Raw genomic sequence first — 15,521 nt, 5'->3', positions numbered from 1 at the left:
AGTAATTAGATTGGTGTGGTTCAGCATCGAGGCCCGGCCATTAATCAGCCCTTTGGTGAGCCCAGAGATGGACAGATGTCCTATTGAGGAGGTCTGTGGCTCGAGGAGGGAGCAAAGGAAGAGGCAAAAATCCTTCATTTTGTTTTTTTTTTCACCCCCCCCCCTCTCTCGTTCCTCTTGAAAATCTTTGAAGATCTTTATCAAGGTAGAGATTTCTGCATATTATCTGCCCGTGTGAGTCATGGCCGTCTTTGAAGATTAGGGGGCTGAACAGCGGGAGTCTGCGCAGCAGGTTGCGCGAAAAAAAAATATCTAAATGAGGGGTGCACACACACACACACACACACACACACACACACAACTTCATCCAGCGTATAGACTGATCCTTGCTTCATGAACTCTCCTCAAAAGCAAACCTGAATACACGCAGCATTGCGTCTGCACAACACGTCCGTCTGCACAACACGTCCGTCTTTTCGCCTTCGCCGCGGCCCCGAAAAGCGACGGGGAGCGTGACAGCGGGGTGAAGTTGCGAGGAAGCGGACATAGTCTGGAACGGCTCAGTCAGCTACGTGGGAGCCATGAGCTGATGGTCTACCGAGAGCCACCACGGCACCTGAAGGATGCGATAAAACCCAAGACTGGATCTCCTGCCGGGCAGCTGCCATTGATCGCGTGTACACACACACACATACACACACACACACACACACACACACACACACACAACATGAATAATTTACACTGTACTGGAGAGAACCCAACTGTCAATACCTGAAAGCCTCTTTAATGAGCATCTCATAATGGAAATATGCAGTGGGTTATCTCATGAGCTGACTTTGCGCTCTCTATGTCTATAATTCAGCCGGCGGCGGCGGCTCCTGCCACTATCGTCCTGTCAGGATGCATAATGCCTTAATTACCTCACTGGTATTTATCCGGCTTTAAATGATTATGATAGCCGTAATTGTTTAATGATAAGAGGCGATAGCGAGTCCCGTACACCTTTGTCGTCGGACAAAATGCTTTTAATCTGGCTTCGTCTGACAGCTGACGGCCCTGAGCATAAGAAGCATATCGGTGTTTGTTTGCACAATATGCTCCTTTATCCCCGGCATGTGATGCTAATCTCAACTATTTACAGAGGAACTGGTCACGGGGTTTACATGGGAAGGGAAGAGGGCAGGGTGGGAGAGGAGGAGGGGAGGGGCGGATCCATGAGGCAAACAGCACTTAGCAAAGAAAACAGGTTGAGTCCCGCCGTCTGACCAACCAAACGACCACTAATCGCTCACTTCCTCCACGAAAACGCCGATCCTCTCCGCAGCCCCTCAAGCCCCCCCCGAGTGCAGAGCCTGACGCCAGACGCTAAACCTGCGCTCGCGGCTCCATCCTGCAGATATGAATGTGCTCTCGATTACCCCCAGGTCAATGAGTTGCAGAGATGGCCCCTTCATCGCCATTGTGTCTCTCTCTCTCTCTCTCTCTCTCTCTCTCTCTCTCTCTCTCTCTCTCTCTCGCTCTGTCCCCTCACTGGCGCGCCGAGTGATGAGCAAATTTTGAATACAGGGCGATAATTCACATGCGGCTTTCTCGGCTGATGACGTCCGGCCGGGGGCCGGAAGGGTTTCGAGGCCGGCGCGCGGCCGCCGGTGAGATCACCCGTCGCGATAAAAAACAATGGACGCTCTCCGGGGCCCTCGTCGCTTCCCCCTCGGTGGGGCCTCGGCTCTCAGTTGGGGAAAGAAATCCATGAGGAGGATAGAGACCCACGCTCGGGTGGCGTGTAGCCTGAAAAAGTGGGACCGGAAGATCGAAACATGAGGGATGGGATGATGTAATGAGACGAGACGGTGCCGCCATAAGTACCCCGAGACAGAAAACTGCGGTAATCAGTGTGAGTTTCAGCGTCTGCACCGAAGAAGGGAAACAAAAAGCCAGGGAGTTAGTTGTCATCAGCGGCTGCGTATCCTGGAAAAGGATCATCGCGCAGCTTCCAGACATGACATACCAGCTGGTCGCCCTCTCTTCCTTCCTGATCACTGTTTCTTGCTTTCATAATCATGACTCAGAGCGTTAGTCATGTGTCTGTCGGCGAGGATGGGAATGACCCGTGAGTCTTGAAGGTGATGCAGAGGGAAGGAATACAAGCTCGCTGATGAACGCTTCCTCTTCCTCTTCATCAGCGCCACTTCACACACTGCGAACCAGGACGAGCTTTTCCATCTGTGACGGCGGTCACCCGGCCTGTACTCTCTGTCAGCGTGGGGAAAAAAAACAGACGGTCGGCGCTTGGGAAGGCGTGCATAATTTAATGCCGCCGCGGAGGTGTCGGCTGCTAAAAATAGACTGTCAGGTGAACACCGTGATGAATGGGAGGTCGTGAGTGGAGCTCATAGGTCCTGCAGCGTTTGAGTAATACAATTTTCATGAAAGGGGAATTAATTACTCTTTAAGGGTAATGGAGCCGTTCCGAAGAGCTTCCGCTACCAAAGCCCTGTAGGTGAAATTAGGGAACAGATTGCTGAAATACTGCGTCTGGGGCCGGGAAGCATCTCTTTTCGGCTGCAAAATTGTCATATTTGTCTAAATAACCACACACAGGACATTAAAATCGGAGATTATATGCAAGGAAAAACAAAACAACAAGGCGACTCGAGGCTCTGCAGGAACTTGATGGCCCAAAATGTCTTTCTCCTAACTCTACCACCCTATGTGTACCAGCAGCCTCACAGAGGCTCCCTCCTTCCTCACCCTCGGCTTTTCCCTCGTTGTTGTTTTTGGTGAGGGAAAACGAACAAACTCGTTACCCAGAGGCCTCGGCTATTCAGTCAGCAGCCCCCCCCCCCCCCCCCCACACACACACACACACACGTAAACACACACATGCACAGACAGATTGGAAGTTGGAACTGGATTTAAAAGAAAGTATTCGGTAAACTTCTCCCAGCATACGGATTGCTGCATGCAACTTCTTGGCAACTCAATTATGGGCCAATCAAGCAGCGAAGAGATAAAGCTTTTGAGCCTTTGCTGTTTCTCTCTCACACACACACACACACACACACACACACACACACACACACAGACACACCACCCTCCCCCCCGCCCCCCGGCCTTGTAAACCACATGTGTCCTCACTGCACCCACACAACAATGCCCGGCCTCAACCACGTATCATGTGGCTTTGCCGGCACGCCTGAGTCAGTCGGCTCGGAGACGACGCAGTGAAGCAACGGAGAGACCTAATGATCACGCCCACAGCTGCCTCCGCCGCTGAGGGATAATTGGAAAATGATCTCTTGAAACTTGTAGGAACACACACAAATACATAAATACACTGACTGCCTGTCAGTCCCCTACATTAATTCCCACACCCACTCACCCGCACACACACAGACACAGACACACACACACACACACACACACACACACACAAGAACCTCAATCAAATGCTTGATGCGTATTACAGTCGATCTGCAGGCAAGGCTTTAACGGGTTGATGTTACATGCCCGAGCACGACTAATTCTTTTTCTGCTTCTTCTGGTTTCATTAGTGTGTGTGTGTGTGTGTGTGTGTGTGTGTGTGTGTGTGTGTGTGTGAGAGAGAGGGAGAGACGGCTTGCATCACTCTGCCTGTTGTGTGGCAAGGGGCTTTGAGTCATCTGTTTGCCTCACAACAAGACGGTAGAGAACACCCAAAACACACGGCGGCGAACGCAGTTTGAGGAAAAACAACGTCTGCAGGAGACAAAGACGCGGAGAAGTCCTGCCCACACATCAGCCTGCCTTCGCTTTATGGAAAGATTCTGAGAAGTCTGGGTGATTTCTTACCCCAGCTTGGCATGTTTATGACTCAGAGAGCGTGTGTGTGTGTGTGTGTGTCCCTCCAGATATGAGTTACTGTGCACCAGCTTGCCCAGAATGCACGGTGTCATTTGTCTATAGGTGGGCTCCAGTCCAAACACGCACTCTCATAGGAGAAATAACAATATGGTGAATGAGCACCAGACGCGGGCTCCGTTCTGTCGGATCAGCAAAGGCTCAGCAGCAGCACATCCCCGTAGATGCTCGATTAGGAGTCATAATTCACACCTCTCCGCGCAGTGATTACATCACCCATTAGGCACGATTCTGCCTTTCAGGGCCCGATGACAAATTGTTTATCATCCGAGAGTGACACACCGGCGCCGGATCCACTGCGCGCCGCTCGCGGGTTCTCAATGTTGGTTTCTGTATTTGGGTCATAGTGCTGTCCGTGGCTCGGGGGCTGAAAGGAGTCCCACTCGCCATCATTATCCGGGCCTGTTTGTTTTCACTGCGGTCTCTGTGGTCTGGGAAAGGACCGTGCTTTACATCCAGAAACGTCCTGGCAGCCAGTCGACTCTCCCTGACCCGCGTGACCCCGCCCCCGGTCTCTCTGCCTCGTTCCTCCGCTTCTAACAAGCAGACATTAATAAATCATGCTTTGCTCATTACCCGGGCCCTGTTATCAGCCCGCGTCTGTGAAATTGATCTAATCTGTGCGCTCCTTCGCTGGAGACCCCCACGCTTCTTCCACGGCAACGCTGTCATCGGCTCGTTTTCTCCTTCCTGACTTTCTCATCTTCTCTCTCTCTGGTTTAGCTTTCCCCTCTTTCCTCTTTCCATTTTCCCCTCGCGCTCGCTTTCACCGTTTGTTGTTGGCATCGTCACGTCTGTGAACGGTGACGAGACTTCCCAGAATTCCGAGCGGATTTTCCTTATCCCAAATCCTGACCCGCATATCTGACCCGATTCGTAAAAGATACAAAAAGACTTGTTGTGTAGTGTATTGCAGCGAATGGATGAACGAACTACACATCTGGATATATATATATATATATATATATATATATATATATATATATATATATATATATATATATATATATATATACGTTGTTGAATTAAAAGTACGTACGAAGGGGAATTGAACCTTCCATTTCAGACATGAACATGCAGCCGGAAAAATTCAAACATAGTTTCAGAGTGGGGAGGGACATTCCCCTGAATTTTTGCTGCCTTACGAGGTCCAAACAAACCAGTTTGCACTAACATCTGCAAGAAAACATACTACTATGATAAGTTTTGTGATTATTATCACTACTGTGAGTCGCCAACTGTTCACCGCCAACCGCTCATCCCCCGAATTTAAATTCAAACCCTTCTCATCTGGTCACCCCAACGTCCCAGCTCCCTTTTGGACTCAAGTTGCATATATATATAAATATATATTCCAACATCATTGAAATTGTGCCAAAAAATCCCAAAAGCTATTTAACTGCAAATGATGAAAGCGCGTTTTCAGCCCCTCAAAACGAGCCAATTCACACAAACATGAGTTCACAACAACAACGTTCCCCAGCTTGCCCGGAGTGCTGATTAAAGTCATACATCATACGTCTGACCCTCTTCATAATCCAGCACGCTCAGGTTCGGAGTCTGAGCACCCATGAGTGTTCCCAATTAGCCCCGCCACTCATTTCATTCCCAGGGGCTCTTCCTCTCCATTACACCTAATGAGGTCTTTTTCAGAGAAACGTCCCACGGCCAAGTCTTCTTGCTCCTTTTCTATTTCACATACACCCGTTCAATGAGCTGCTTTTCCATTGGTCCAGATTGGGAAATGATTCAGGCTGTGCCATTTTCTAGACGGACGTTAAAGACCTGCCCGGGCTAACACACGCCGACGCAGGCCGCTCCGCCGCCCCGCCCCGCTTTGCTCATCCGGCGCTGCCAGAGACGGCCTCTTAGCCGGCAAGGCAAGAATACAGCTCCCGCGTTATTAAATGGGAACCGTCTGAAGCTGAAGGGATTTGATTCTGCCTCTATTGGTGGACCCAAATGAAATCTGGGACTTACTGTATGAGCCCCTTGAGCGTGTAGACAGGAACAAAAGTATTCCGTCTCCGAATGTGACTTGTCTTTTTTGTTAGTCTCCATCCATCCAAATCATTTGAGTAGCCAGGAGAGAGAGAGAGAGAGAGAGAGAGAGAGAGAGAGAGACAGAGAGACAGAGAGCATGGTGGAACCTCATTTATTGCTCCCATCTGTTTGTCTTTTTGCTTCTGGAAGTGGATTTTCAGGCGTGCCAGCGTGCCAGCGTTCCGTGGCACACAGATGTTCCTTTCCCTGCTCTTTGCTCCGAGTCATTAAGTGTGGCGTGGCGCTGCATATGAGGCTGGCAGACGAGGCTTCGACTGTGCCATCTTAGCGTTTCAGGAGCTCCGCGTGGAGATTGTTGGTGGCAGATCACCCTGGCTTTGATTTTCTAAAATATGTGCACGCGCCTGCGTCCGCCTGCACGCACCTCGGGAGTCCGCGCGAGAACCCGTCTCACGTCGACGCTGGAGCCCTCCCCCCTCCCTCCGTCCTCGCTGCCTCGCCGCCTCGCGTTGGTGGCGTCTGCACGCAACGCCATTACTCCTCATTAACGTCAGCTCGGCCTGTCAGAGACGGCGTTAACGCTCGTTCAACTCGAGCTCGCCGAGGTAGCGGCGCTTTTCTGAAGCCTCTCAGTTTCTCACCGTGCGCTCCCTTCCTTTTCCCTCCGTTATGGATGGAGGGATGGTTGCGGCGGGGTTAAGTAGCCTCCGCGGAGGTCAGAGGGGGACGATTTGTAATCTGCGGCGGATGAGATGATTCCTCGTGTGTCTTCGGGGATAACAAAAGCGGACTTCACCACCGGGCTTGTAGGGAAGTGAGGCAGCGTTTACATCATCAAGGGCCCGTTTGAAGGCTATTCTCACCACAGAAACAGAAGCCAGGGCGACATATAGAGGGGCTGTGTGTGCCGTTTCCTGGCAGTGATGGTTCATGGTTGTGAACGGCCATGATGGCTGGCAGAAACCAGCATCATCTCTGAATCCATCACACATTGGAGTCTAAGGGTGGGAATCACCAGGGGTCCCACGATACGATATTGTCACGATACTTAAGTCCCGATACGATATTATCATGATGCTGCGATACGCTGAGTGTTGTGATGTGTTGTGATTTTTTTTTTTCAACCGCAAAATGTATTGATTTTATTATTCCAGGACCAAAAAGTTTAGAATTGATTAAATAAAAGATTGATACTCTGCTTTCGTATATTGAGACATTATCGCCACACAAAATATCGCGATACTATGCTGTATCGATTTTTTTCCCCTACTAGAGTCACATATGTACTATATCCAGGACAGACATCCATCCAGACTCTCGCTCACGTGCCGCGCTGACCCCACCGCCTCTGACTTCCTCCTTGTGAAATTGTAAAAGCCCTGCAGTAATGTACCCCACTTCATGATTACTTCACAAAGCCCTGCATATTTTAAAAGGCACAATATTTGATATTCAATCTGTATCTCTCTTTCCTCCTGGCCAATTTTGATAATGTGATTGCAGAGCTCGCTCTATTCAACATTCACTTGGATCCAATAAGCCCTTGTCTCCCATCTCAGGAAATTAAGTTGTCATCCTGTGCCTCTTTCATTAATGTGACTATCATGTCATTGCTGTTTATTAAATTCCCAGGTAGCCGACTATGGCCAGAGGTGATTCTAATAGCGAGGCTTATATATTTTTAGCTCCCTGAGCTCGTCAGAGCCTCGTTAACACAGCCATTGCTTTGAAGGGCTTTACTCCAAAAAAGGATTTACACATATTTCAACCGTCACACTGTATTTCAGCCGTGTCTGGCGCAGGAAAATTAGCACTCTACTAAACACGGAGGGGGAAAGTTGCAAAGCAGCATTGTCTCACACCGCTCTTCTCTCCCTCCACAGGTGGACCTCGGCTTCTTGCGGTTCGTCTCGGCCGTCGGCACCCAGGGCGCCGTCTCCCAGGAGACCCGGAAGATCTACTTCATCAAGTCCTACAAAGTGGACGTCAGCTCTAACGGAGAGGACTGGATCACTTTGAAGGAAGGCTCCAAACAAAAGGTAGGGGACTCCATCCATCAAAACTGCATCGGCCTGCAGAGGTCCAACAGCGTCCTCTTTAGGCTCCAGAATATGAGGGGGAAACCACAAAATACTGAAAAGCCCCAAGTTCGCAGAGCAGATAATGAAACTTGTTTATTTTTACTTCTGCCTGACCAGCGATGGCGTCATGAAAGCCACCGCTGCACATGAAAGATCCCGGCCTCGGTAAAGCAGCCAGCTGACTTGAATTATGGTCCATTCCAAGTTGCCTTTGAGCTCGACAAAAGGGGCAATACCCAGCGATATGCACTCGAGTCTCTGTCTCCCAACGTGCAATTATACACTTTCCTCTCCATGGTAATATACCCACTATGTGTGTGTGTGTGTGTGTGCGCGCGCACAGACCGCGGTGCCATTGCAGCACTGCAGTAGCCATAGGGAGGATTATGTGAGGAATGTAGCCTCTGTTTTACGCCAGGCACCCGTCGACTTGTCGTAAATGAAGCCGGGGATGACAAAAGACTTCGACAAACAAGAGTTTCAGTTGACGAGGAGACAAGGAAACGAGGAGAGGCTGTCATGTTTGAGCAGCTGCTGGAGGAGTGTCCAGGAGGGAGGGAAGGGAAGAGGGAGGGAACGCACGCTTGACCGCCGCGCCACAGGCTGGAACCATCGATTGCTGATCGGACCAGGTTTTGTCCATCTTGAGGCAAACACCTCGTCCACTGTGGGTGGCCGGAAGGTCAGAGAGCTGCGTGTGTGTGTGACATGTAAATACCACAAGGCATTTTTGAGTGAGAGAGTGCAAGGCCGCAACAACAAAAAGTCGTCAACAGCAACAGAGTGTCCAAACACTCGTGTTTGTGCTGCTGTGTGCACAAAGCTCTGGTGCTGCTTGTTTCACGGTCCCTCCAAAGTACACAGTCCCTCCTGTAAAGTGGCGGCTCAGAGCTGCCGGCGTGCAGGCCCGGCTTGTGTGTTTTTTCTCCAGCCCCTAAAGTGCTTTTGTGCGGAGGAGAAACATTTGCTACATGCTGAGCCTGCAGTTTGGAGTCTTAGCGCAGCTCTGGAAAAAGCCACTTTGCAGTTGGCGAGCGGAGAGGAGACTCGGCGTGACATTTGAGAGAGTGGATGACTTTGTCGCGGCCCCTCCGGTGACGCTGTTGACGGGTATTGCCCGGGGACCGGCGTTGAAGAGGGACTGCGCTGACTAATGGATCGCACCAGGTGTTGTTTTAGTTCACCCCAAATTAGCTGAACGAGCTAGCTTTCTATCTGCCTGTCCATCCCGCTCCTCTCTGCTGGACTCCTCTCTGCCCCACAGCTACTCCGTCGGGGAGGTCAAGAGGTCACGTGGTCACCGGTGTGATTCAATTACCCGGAATGGACTGTGACGGACTGGGGGGAGTTGTTTTAGCCGGGTGGCCGGCCTCTTCGTACGGCCGCTGGTAAACTGTCAACAAACCCCCAGGGGGGAACAGTGGCATCCCTGACCTCTAAACAAGACGCTGCAGTAAAACCTCCATCAAATCTGCTACCAGAGGACAGGAATAAGGGCATCTTGAGCCAATCTGGACTTGTCAGTGTTACACATGCTGCCTCGGGCTTCACAGTCACAGGCCACGGCCCGGCTGGACTGCTTCATCTGGCACAAAAGGAAGTGCTATTTGTGACGGATGTCACATTTTAATCACATAAAAAGTTTTTGGGAATGTGTCATTTAGATGTTCACGTGTCAGCATCTTTATTCCAGCTGTTTTTACTGCTTCTTTTCCAGATTGGACAATGCTAGCTGCATCCTAATCTCATCGCCTCCGCTCTCTCGTTCCGTGCTTCGAAGCAGACGAGGTCTCAGACGAGCGGCCGCCCGGCGCCTCAACTCCACGTGTCAATAATTTACCTTCCTTCTGCCCCCATCGCAGGTTTTCCAAGGCAACACCAACCCAACGGACGTTGCCAAGACGATGCTGCCCAAACCCACGCTGACGCGCTTCGTCCGGATCCGTCCCGTTACCTGGGAAACAGGCATCGCGCTGCGCTTCGAGGTGTATGGATGTAAGATATCAGGTTGGTACTGCCGAGACCGCTGCCGATCTGCATCCACGCACACGTCCGGGCTCTCTCTCGGCTCACAGCGCTACAATCACGCGGCTTATACTCCGATCACGTACAGTCGCCAATGAAATAATCAGCCGATGCCACTCTGGACGTCAGCGCCCTGCGTGTTGCAACATGCCGGGTGTTTCCCACTGTGGCCCCAGTTGCACAAACATCTTCTGCGAGGTGTGACATGGGAAGCTCTGCTTCTGCGAGAGTCCTGCTCGAAGGCTCAAGCCAGCTGCTGCATTATAGAGGAGTGGCACGTGAGGGAAGATTACCTATTTATGTTACCCCATGTTTAGATGTAGCTCATTCAATATGAATGGAGGCTCCATCTGGAGGGCAGAGCGAGCTGGAGCTGGGCGGGACCGACGTGGTCCCATCCCTCCGGATGAGCCGGTCACAGCCCCCTCTTTAGCCACAGCTTTGATTTTGGCAAAGCTCCTCCCATCTATGGCATTTTGTCAATGCTATTTTAACGAGCGCCGTGTGTGTGTGTGTCTGTGTGTGTCTGTGTGTGTGTGTGGCTCGCTTTCATATGGTTTTAACTCATCTGTCTGCATCTCTATGGGTTTCTGGTCGTGTGTATTGACTCTTAATTAGTGATCGCCCGTGTGTTTTGTTTCTTCTGTACTTGGATAGCGAGAATATCTCACAAGGACGGCCTTTTGTTGTCAGTGTTGTTAGTTCAGCATTAAGCTTTGGATTACAGTTACGGCTCCGGATTAGTTGTAGCCAGCCAAATGTGCTCATATGTGTTCTGTGAGTGTGTGTGTGTGTGTGTGTGTGTGTGTGTGTGTGTGTGTGTGTGTGTGTGTGTGTGTGTGTGTGTGTGTGTGTGCGATAGCTGAGGGCACAGCGCATAGAGCAGAGTTACAACTGGGGCGTGTGTTTCGGGCGAGCGACCAGACCGCCGCACAAAGCCTAAACACATCACAGGGCCAGAGTTCGCCACAGGGCCTCCGTAAGGACGTCAGCACCCCTGGGTGCTGTGAAGTCACTGCCAGCTTAACTGCATGCTATAGCAGCGCAGTCGGGGGCGAGAGAGAGGAAAGAGAGAGAGAATATTGCGCGGCTCTCCAGGGCTGCATAAACCCGGTGACTCACTGCGCTCTACCTCCAGCTATGACACAACTTTCCTGAAAAACTTTTCTTGAAAGTATATGAAGTTTTTTCTCGACTTTTTCCCGAAAAAAAAAAGGTGTACTCAGTGCACCGAACATGTCAGCTGGATAAAAGCATCCAAAGTTAGCGCCCAACTTCCCCTTAAGATACAAACACCAGACATCGGCGTGGAGGAGGAGCTGCACCCCAGAATGTTGCAAGATGTTTTTCCCGAGATCGCCATGGTCGCGTGTCCCCGCTGCCGCAAACAGCTACTCATTAATAAAAACATCCGCCAGCCTTGTTGTTTGTAAATACGCTATGGTGTATAAATATCTGGTATGAACCATTGATGCTCCACCCAAACCCTAAATGCGGTTCACACCGCCATGCATCACCAACTCTACACACACCCACACACACACACTTGGGTTTGTTTCTCTGGGTGTGTCATTGCGTGCAAGCCATCATCTATGAAGCCTCAATGATCGCAGCTGAAGTCGATTAAGAGCTCCAGATGACCCCGAGGGAGTCTGAACTCCGATCCCAACACACGTATACCTTTCTCTCACACTTCAAAGACCTTGCTCGACCCGAGGCTGCGAGCGCTCTCACGCTGTTTTTGGCCGAAGACGAAAAGCACGAACAACCCACAAAAACATTCTCGAGGCGTCCGCGTCGATCCCGCGTTCGTTCCTTGAGCTGCGATTCGGCAGACTGCAGGACCACAGAGTCGTCTCACGGGTCCGCATAGGAGCTGGTTCAGATAAGCAGAGGGAGAGAGAGAGAGAGGTCTGAATGAGGCCTTGTTCTCCAAAGTCTTCCCTGGTTTTGTCCCCAGATGCCAGGCTGTTGAGTCCTGCAGCGATACAGTGCGCACTTTGTCTCTTACAGACACAGAAGATGTAATATTGTCCAGATTTATCCCTTCGTGGGAGCCCGATAGTTAACGTTTTATTGCTTGCCACAGGTCCCTGACTCAGTGTCTTGGGATTAAGTCAGAAAGAATACAAGCTGCTGAGTGTCATAACTCTGGAGGTAATTTCATCATGGAGGAACTCATTTGAGCTCCAGTGTTTTCTACTCGGCTACTTTCTCTTACGGGACACAATAAATATGAAGTTCTACAGATTGCTACGACTACTAACTGTTGTGTGAATGTGAACAAATAATGTATGTATCTATAGATTGGACTGGCATCTTTTTAGTCATTTTGTCTCCCTCACTTCCAAATAGTAATGAATACTTGAAAATGTCATGTCAAAATTCAATGCAAAAGTCTGAGATAAAAAATAGTACATTTGGGTATTTGTTGCATTGACCACCAGCAAAAACTGGCTCTTGTGGCCAAAATCGGGTCCTTTGCTATTAGACCTGTTGGTCGGGTTGTTAACTTGTATCCGCCCTGATTGTCAGTCATGAGCAATCAATAACATTTCATAAGATAGGACACCAACAACAGCGTAGAAAGCACTGCGCGGGATGTCCGTGCAGGAGTACGAAGGGGAGAACATGTGGAAAGTTAAGAAATTCAGGTTCAAACATGCAAACGCCGCCGAGCCGCAGCAACAGGTTGTTATCCTGTTCGGCTTTTGATATGGAGGGGTGGCATCGAAGAGGAGAAAACAGCTGTCTCTCCTTTGAAACGAATGAGAAAACGCATCCAAAGAAGCTAAAAAAAAAACAACAACAACCCACAGAGAGTCCGGATAGAGTAAGATCAGAGGAGTAGGATAAAGGAAGAGAAGAAAGTCTGAAAATGTGGACAGGAAACTACGAGGTGTTAAAAGACACAGTCCCACAGATGCTGACAGCTGTGGAGCAGAAGGTGCAGCAGCAGATAAAACACAAAGAGAATGTGTGTTTGTGTGTTGGTCTATGTGAGTCGACAGAGGGAGGAGGGGGGTGGATGAGGGAGATGAAAAGAAATAGCACTCCCAGAACGTGCAGGACGTGGAAGCACCGACCAAGAGGAGGGTTTTAATTGGCTGCCTGGAGACAACCGCTTCAGGCAAAGGAATTAGTATGCATGAGATCTGAAGGCAGAGAGAAAGGGAGAGAGAATGGAGGCAGAGATCACAGCAACATCACAACGAGTTTGGGGAATTGTCCTCCCCTTTGACTTTCAGCATCCCCGTTGCCTCCGTGTGAACCTCTAACTCGCCAACCGGACTCGTGGCGTGGTCGAGGATGTTGGGCATCAAGGGTGTCAGGATGTAGATGAAGTTCTTCATTAGTTTGAATGAGAACGCTAAGCCTCTTTATGTCTTGCAGAGTACCCATGCTCGGGCATGCTGGGCATGGTATCAGGCTTGATCACCGACAACCAGATCACCGTCTCCTCCCACACGGACCGCAGTTGGGTGCCGGAGAACGCCCGCCTGCTGACCAGCAGGATGGGCTGGACCCTGCTGCCCCAGCCCCAGCCTTTCACCAGCGAATGGCTGCAGGTGGATCTCGGCGTGGACAAGCTGTTGAAAGGGTTGATCATCCAGGGAGGGAAGCACCGGGAGAACAAGGTCTTCATGAAGAAGTTCCGCCTGGGCTACACCAGCAATGGCTCCGACTGGAGGATGGTGTTGGACACCAGTGGGAACAAGCCAAAGGTGAGAGAAGTTTTCCCGTATATTTGATTGACTTTTCTTACAAATCAGAAGCAAAGCGCTGACCGAAGAACCCTTGCCGGCAAAGGTTATTTTGAGGAAAAAAAGGGGGTTGTAATTGGTTTGATTTCCAACACCAAAAGGTTGGTGGAAATGATTTGTAGACCTGCTACTCCGAAAAGTCCCTCGGACACATCGGGCCATCAATTCCGATTGTGGCGCCTTTAGTCAATTTTCACCAGCGCGTCGCGCCTGGCAGTTGAGAATCATTCAGGAGTCGTTGCGAGTCAATTTCAGCGGCGCTTTGAATCACATTAGGATAAGCATCTCGAGTCTCTCCGATCCTTCTCCCAGCTCTCTCTCTCGTCCTGCTTTGTATTCTGCACGAGGCCCACCGCTCAGCCCTTTCAGTGGATAGTGAAACCTCTCCAGAGGGGAAGGAGGGGGTGAGGGGAGCTCAGGGGGAAAACAGGGGAGGAAGGACGAGGGCGAAAGAGAAGGGAAGGAACGCGCGACAGAGCGAAGTGACCCGAGATTTATCTGCAGGTGTCGCCGCAAGCACGGGAGACACACGCCAACACTTTCCTCAATGCATACACAGTTACACACACACACACACATATATAAATATATATATATATGAGCACGTACATACACAACTACACACACCTCCAGGAGCTGGAACAGCCAGTCCCCAATTACAAGCGTCCCTGACAGGGCATAAATCTGATCCAGATGGGCTGATGGTTGATTTATGAAGGGAGTAAGGAGGATCCATACCCCCCCTCTGTCCTAGTTAGCCGCCTCTCTCCCCTCGCCTGAGAGGTTCCCAGCATCTAAGGTGCACCAGGCTCCCCCACGTGATCACACCCATTAATCCACTTCCATCATTCCTGCTTCGCCTCCTTTGCCTGCTACTCTTGCATCCCACGTCCTCCTCTTTTCCCTCGTGTATTCCTTTGCTCGAGGAGGATCTGAAGGAGCCGAAAGTTGCCTTCGACGGCGCTGTGCCTCGTGCCGTCGAAGCTGTGCTTCAGGTGTCGGCGAGATGAGAGAGACCTGATCATCTTCTGTTCTTTCTTCTTACTCGCGTACCCAGCACATGCCACCCGTCCAGCCCACTTCTGGTTTTTCGGCAGGCAGGGATGAGTTTGCCTCTGGGTATCTGCGTTTGAAGAGCTGTCGGAGTCAAACGCCTGGACTTGCCATTATTGGTCTTTTCACACACTCCTTCCTTCTCTGTCTTTGTCCCTCTTCCTCCCACCTTTTCTCTCCCTTCCCTGCCAGATATTCGAAGGGAATAGCAACTACGACACTCCTGAGCTGAGGACGGTGGAGCCCCTGCTGACCCGCTACATCCGAATTTACCCAGAGAGGGCCACTCCTGCTGGTATGGGCCTGCGGCTGGAGCTCCTGGGCTGCGAGATCCAAGGTAAACTAGAACTTCTATTAAAGTCCATTGCATCTTGTGCACTCTGTCTCAGATATCACTTGGGATTTGGTGCAAAATGTACAAAAGAGGCTTTGTTCTTCGTCTACCTGTGGTGACCTTTCGACCTGGTCGGGTTGACCACCCAGGTAGAAACATTTTGGACAAAAGGTGATGACATTTCCAGCTGGTTTTAACAAACAGCAATACAAAATTCCCTCCTGGTGTTGACAGTGTTTTTTTATTTTAAAACATTAATTTACTACCCACAATGCCTTCCATACTGGGCACACCTTGACCCCGTGCATTTGTCCGCGGACTGCTTTTACACGCGTTAACATCTGACATGTCCTGACA

At 50.5% G+C, this 15,521-nt stretch overlaps 1 protein-coding gene across 3 annotated transcripts in view; it reads left to right on the top strand.

Annotated features, from left to right (window-relative positions):
• The window catches only part of nrp1a (neuropilin 1a), a 56,698-nt gene that overhangs the window by 34,516 nt on the left and 6,661 nt on the right, over window positions 1–15,521 (top strand). For all 3 annotated transcript variants that reach the window (XM_068581524.1, XM_068581526.1, XM_068581525.1), the window contains 4 exons: window positions 7,791–7,946; window positions 9,851–9,995; window positions 13,407–13,738; window positions 15,023–15,167. In XM_068581524.1, the coding sequence (XP_068437625.1) occupies window positions 7,791–7,946; window positions 9,851–9,995; window positions 13,407–13,738; window positions 15,023–15,167 (778 nt within the window). The remainder of the gene's footprint in view (window positions 1–7,790; window positions 7,947–9,850; window positions 9,996–13,406; window positions 13,739–15,022; window positions 15,168–15,521) is intronic.

The sequence above is a fragment of the Clinocottus analis genome, unplaced genomic scaffold (assembly GCF_023055335.1).
Source record: "Clinocottus analis isolate CAN_PGR_092001 unplaced genomic scaffold, fCliAna1.0.p SCAF_18, whole genome shotgun sequence".
NCBI lineage: Eukaryota > Metazoa > Chordata > Actinopteri > Perciformes > Cottidae > Clinocottus > Clinocottus analis.
This window is presented reverse-complemented; position numbering and strand designations above follow the sequence as displayed.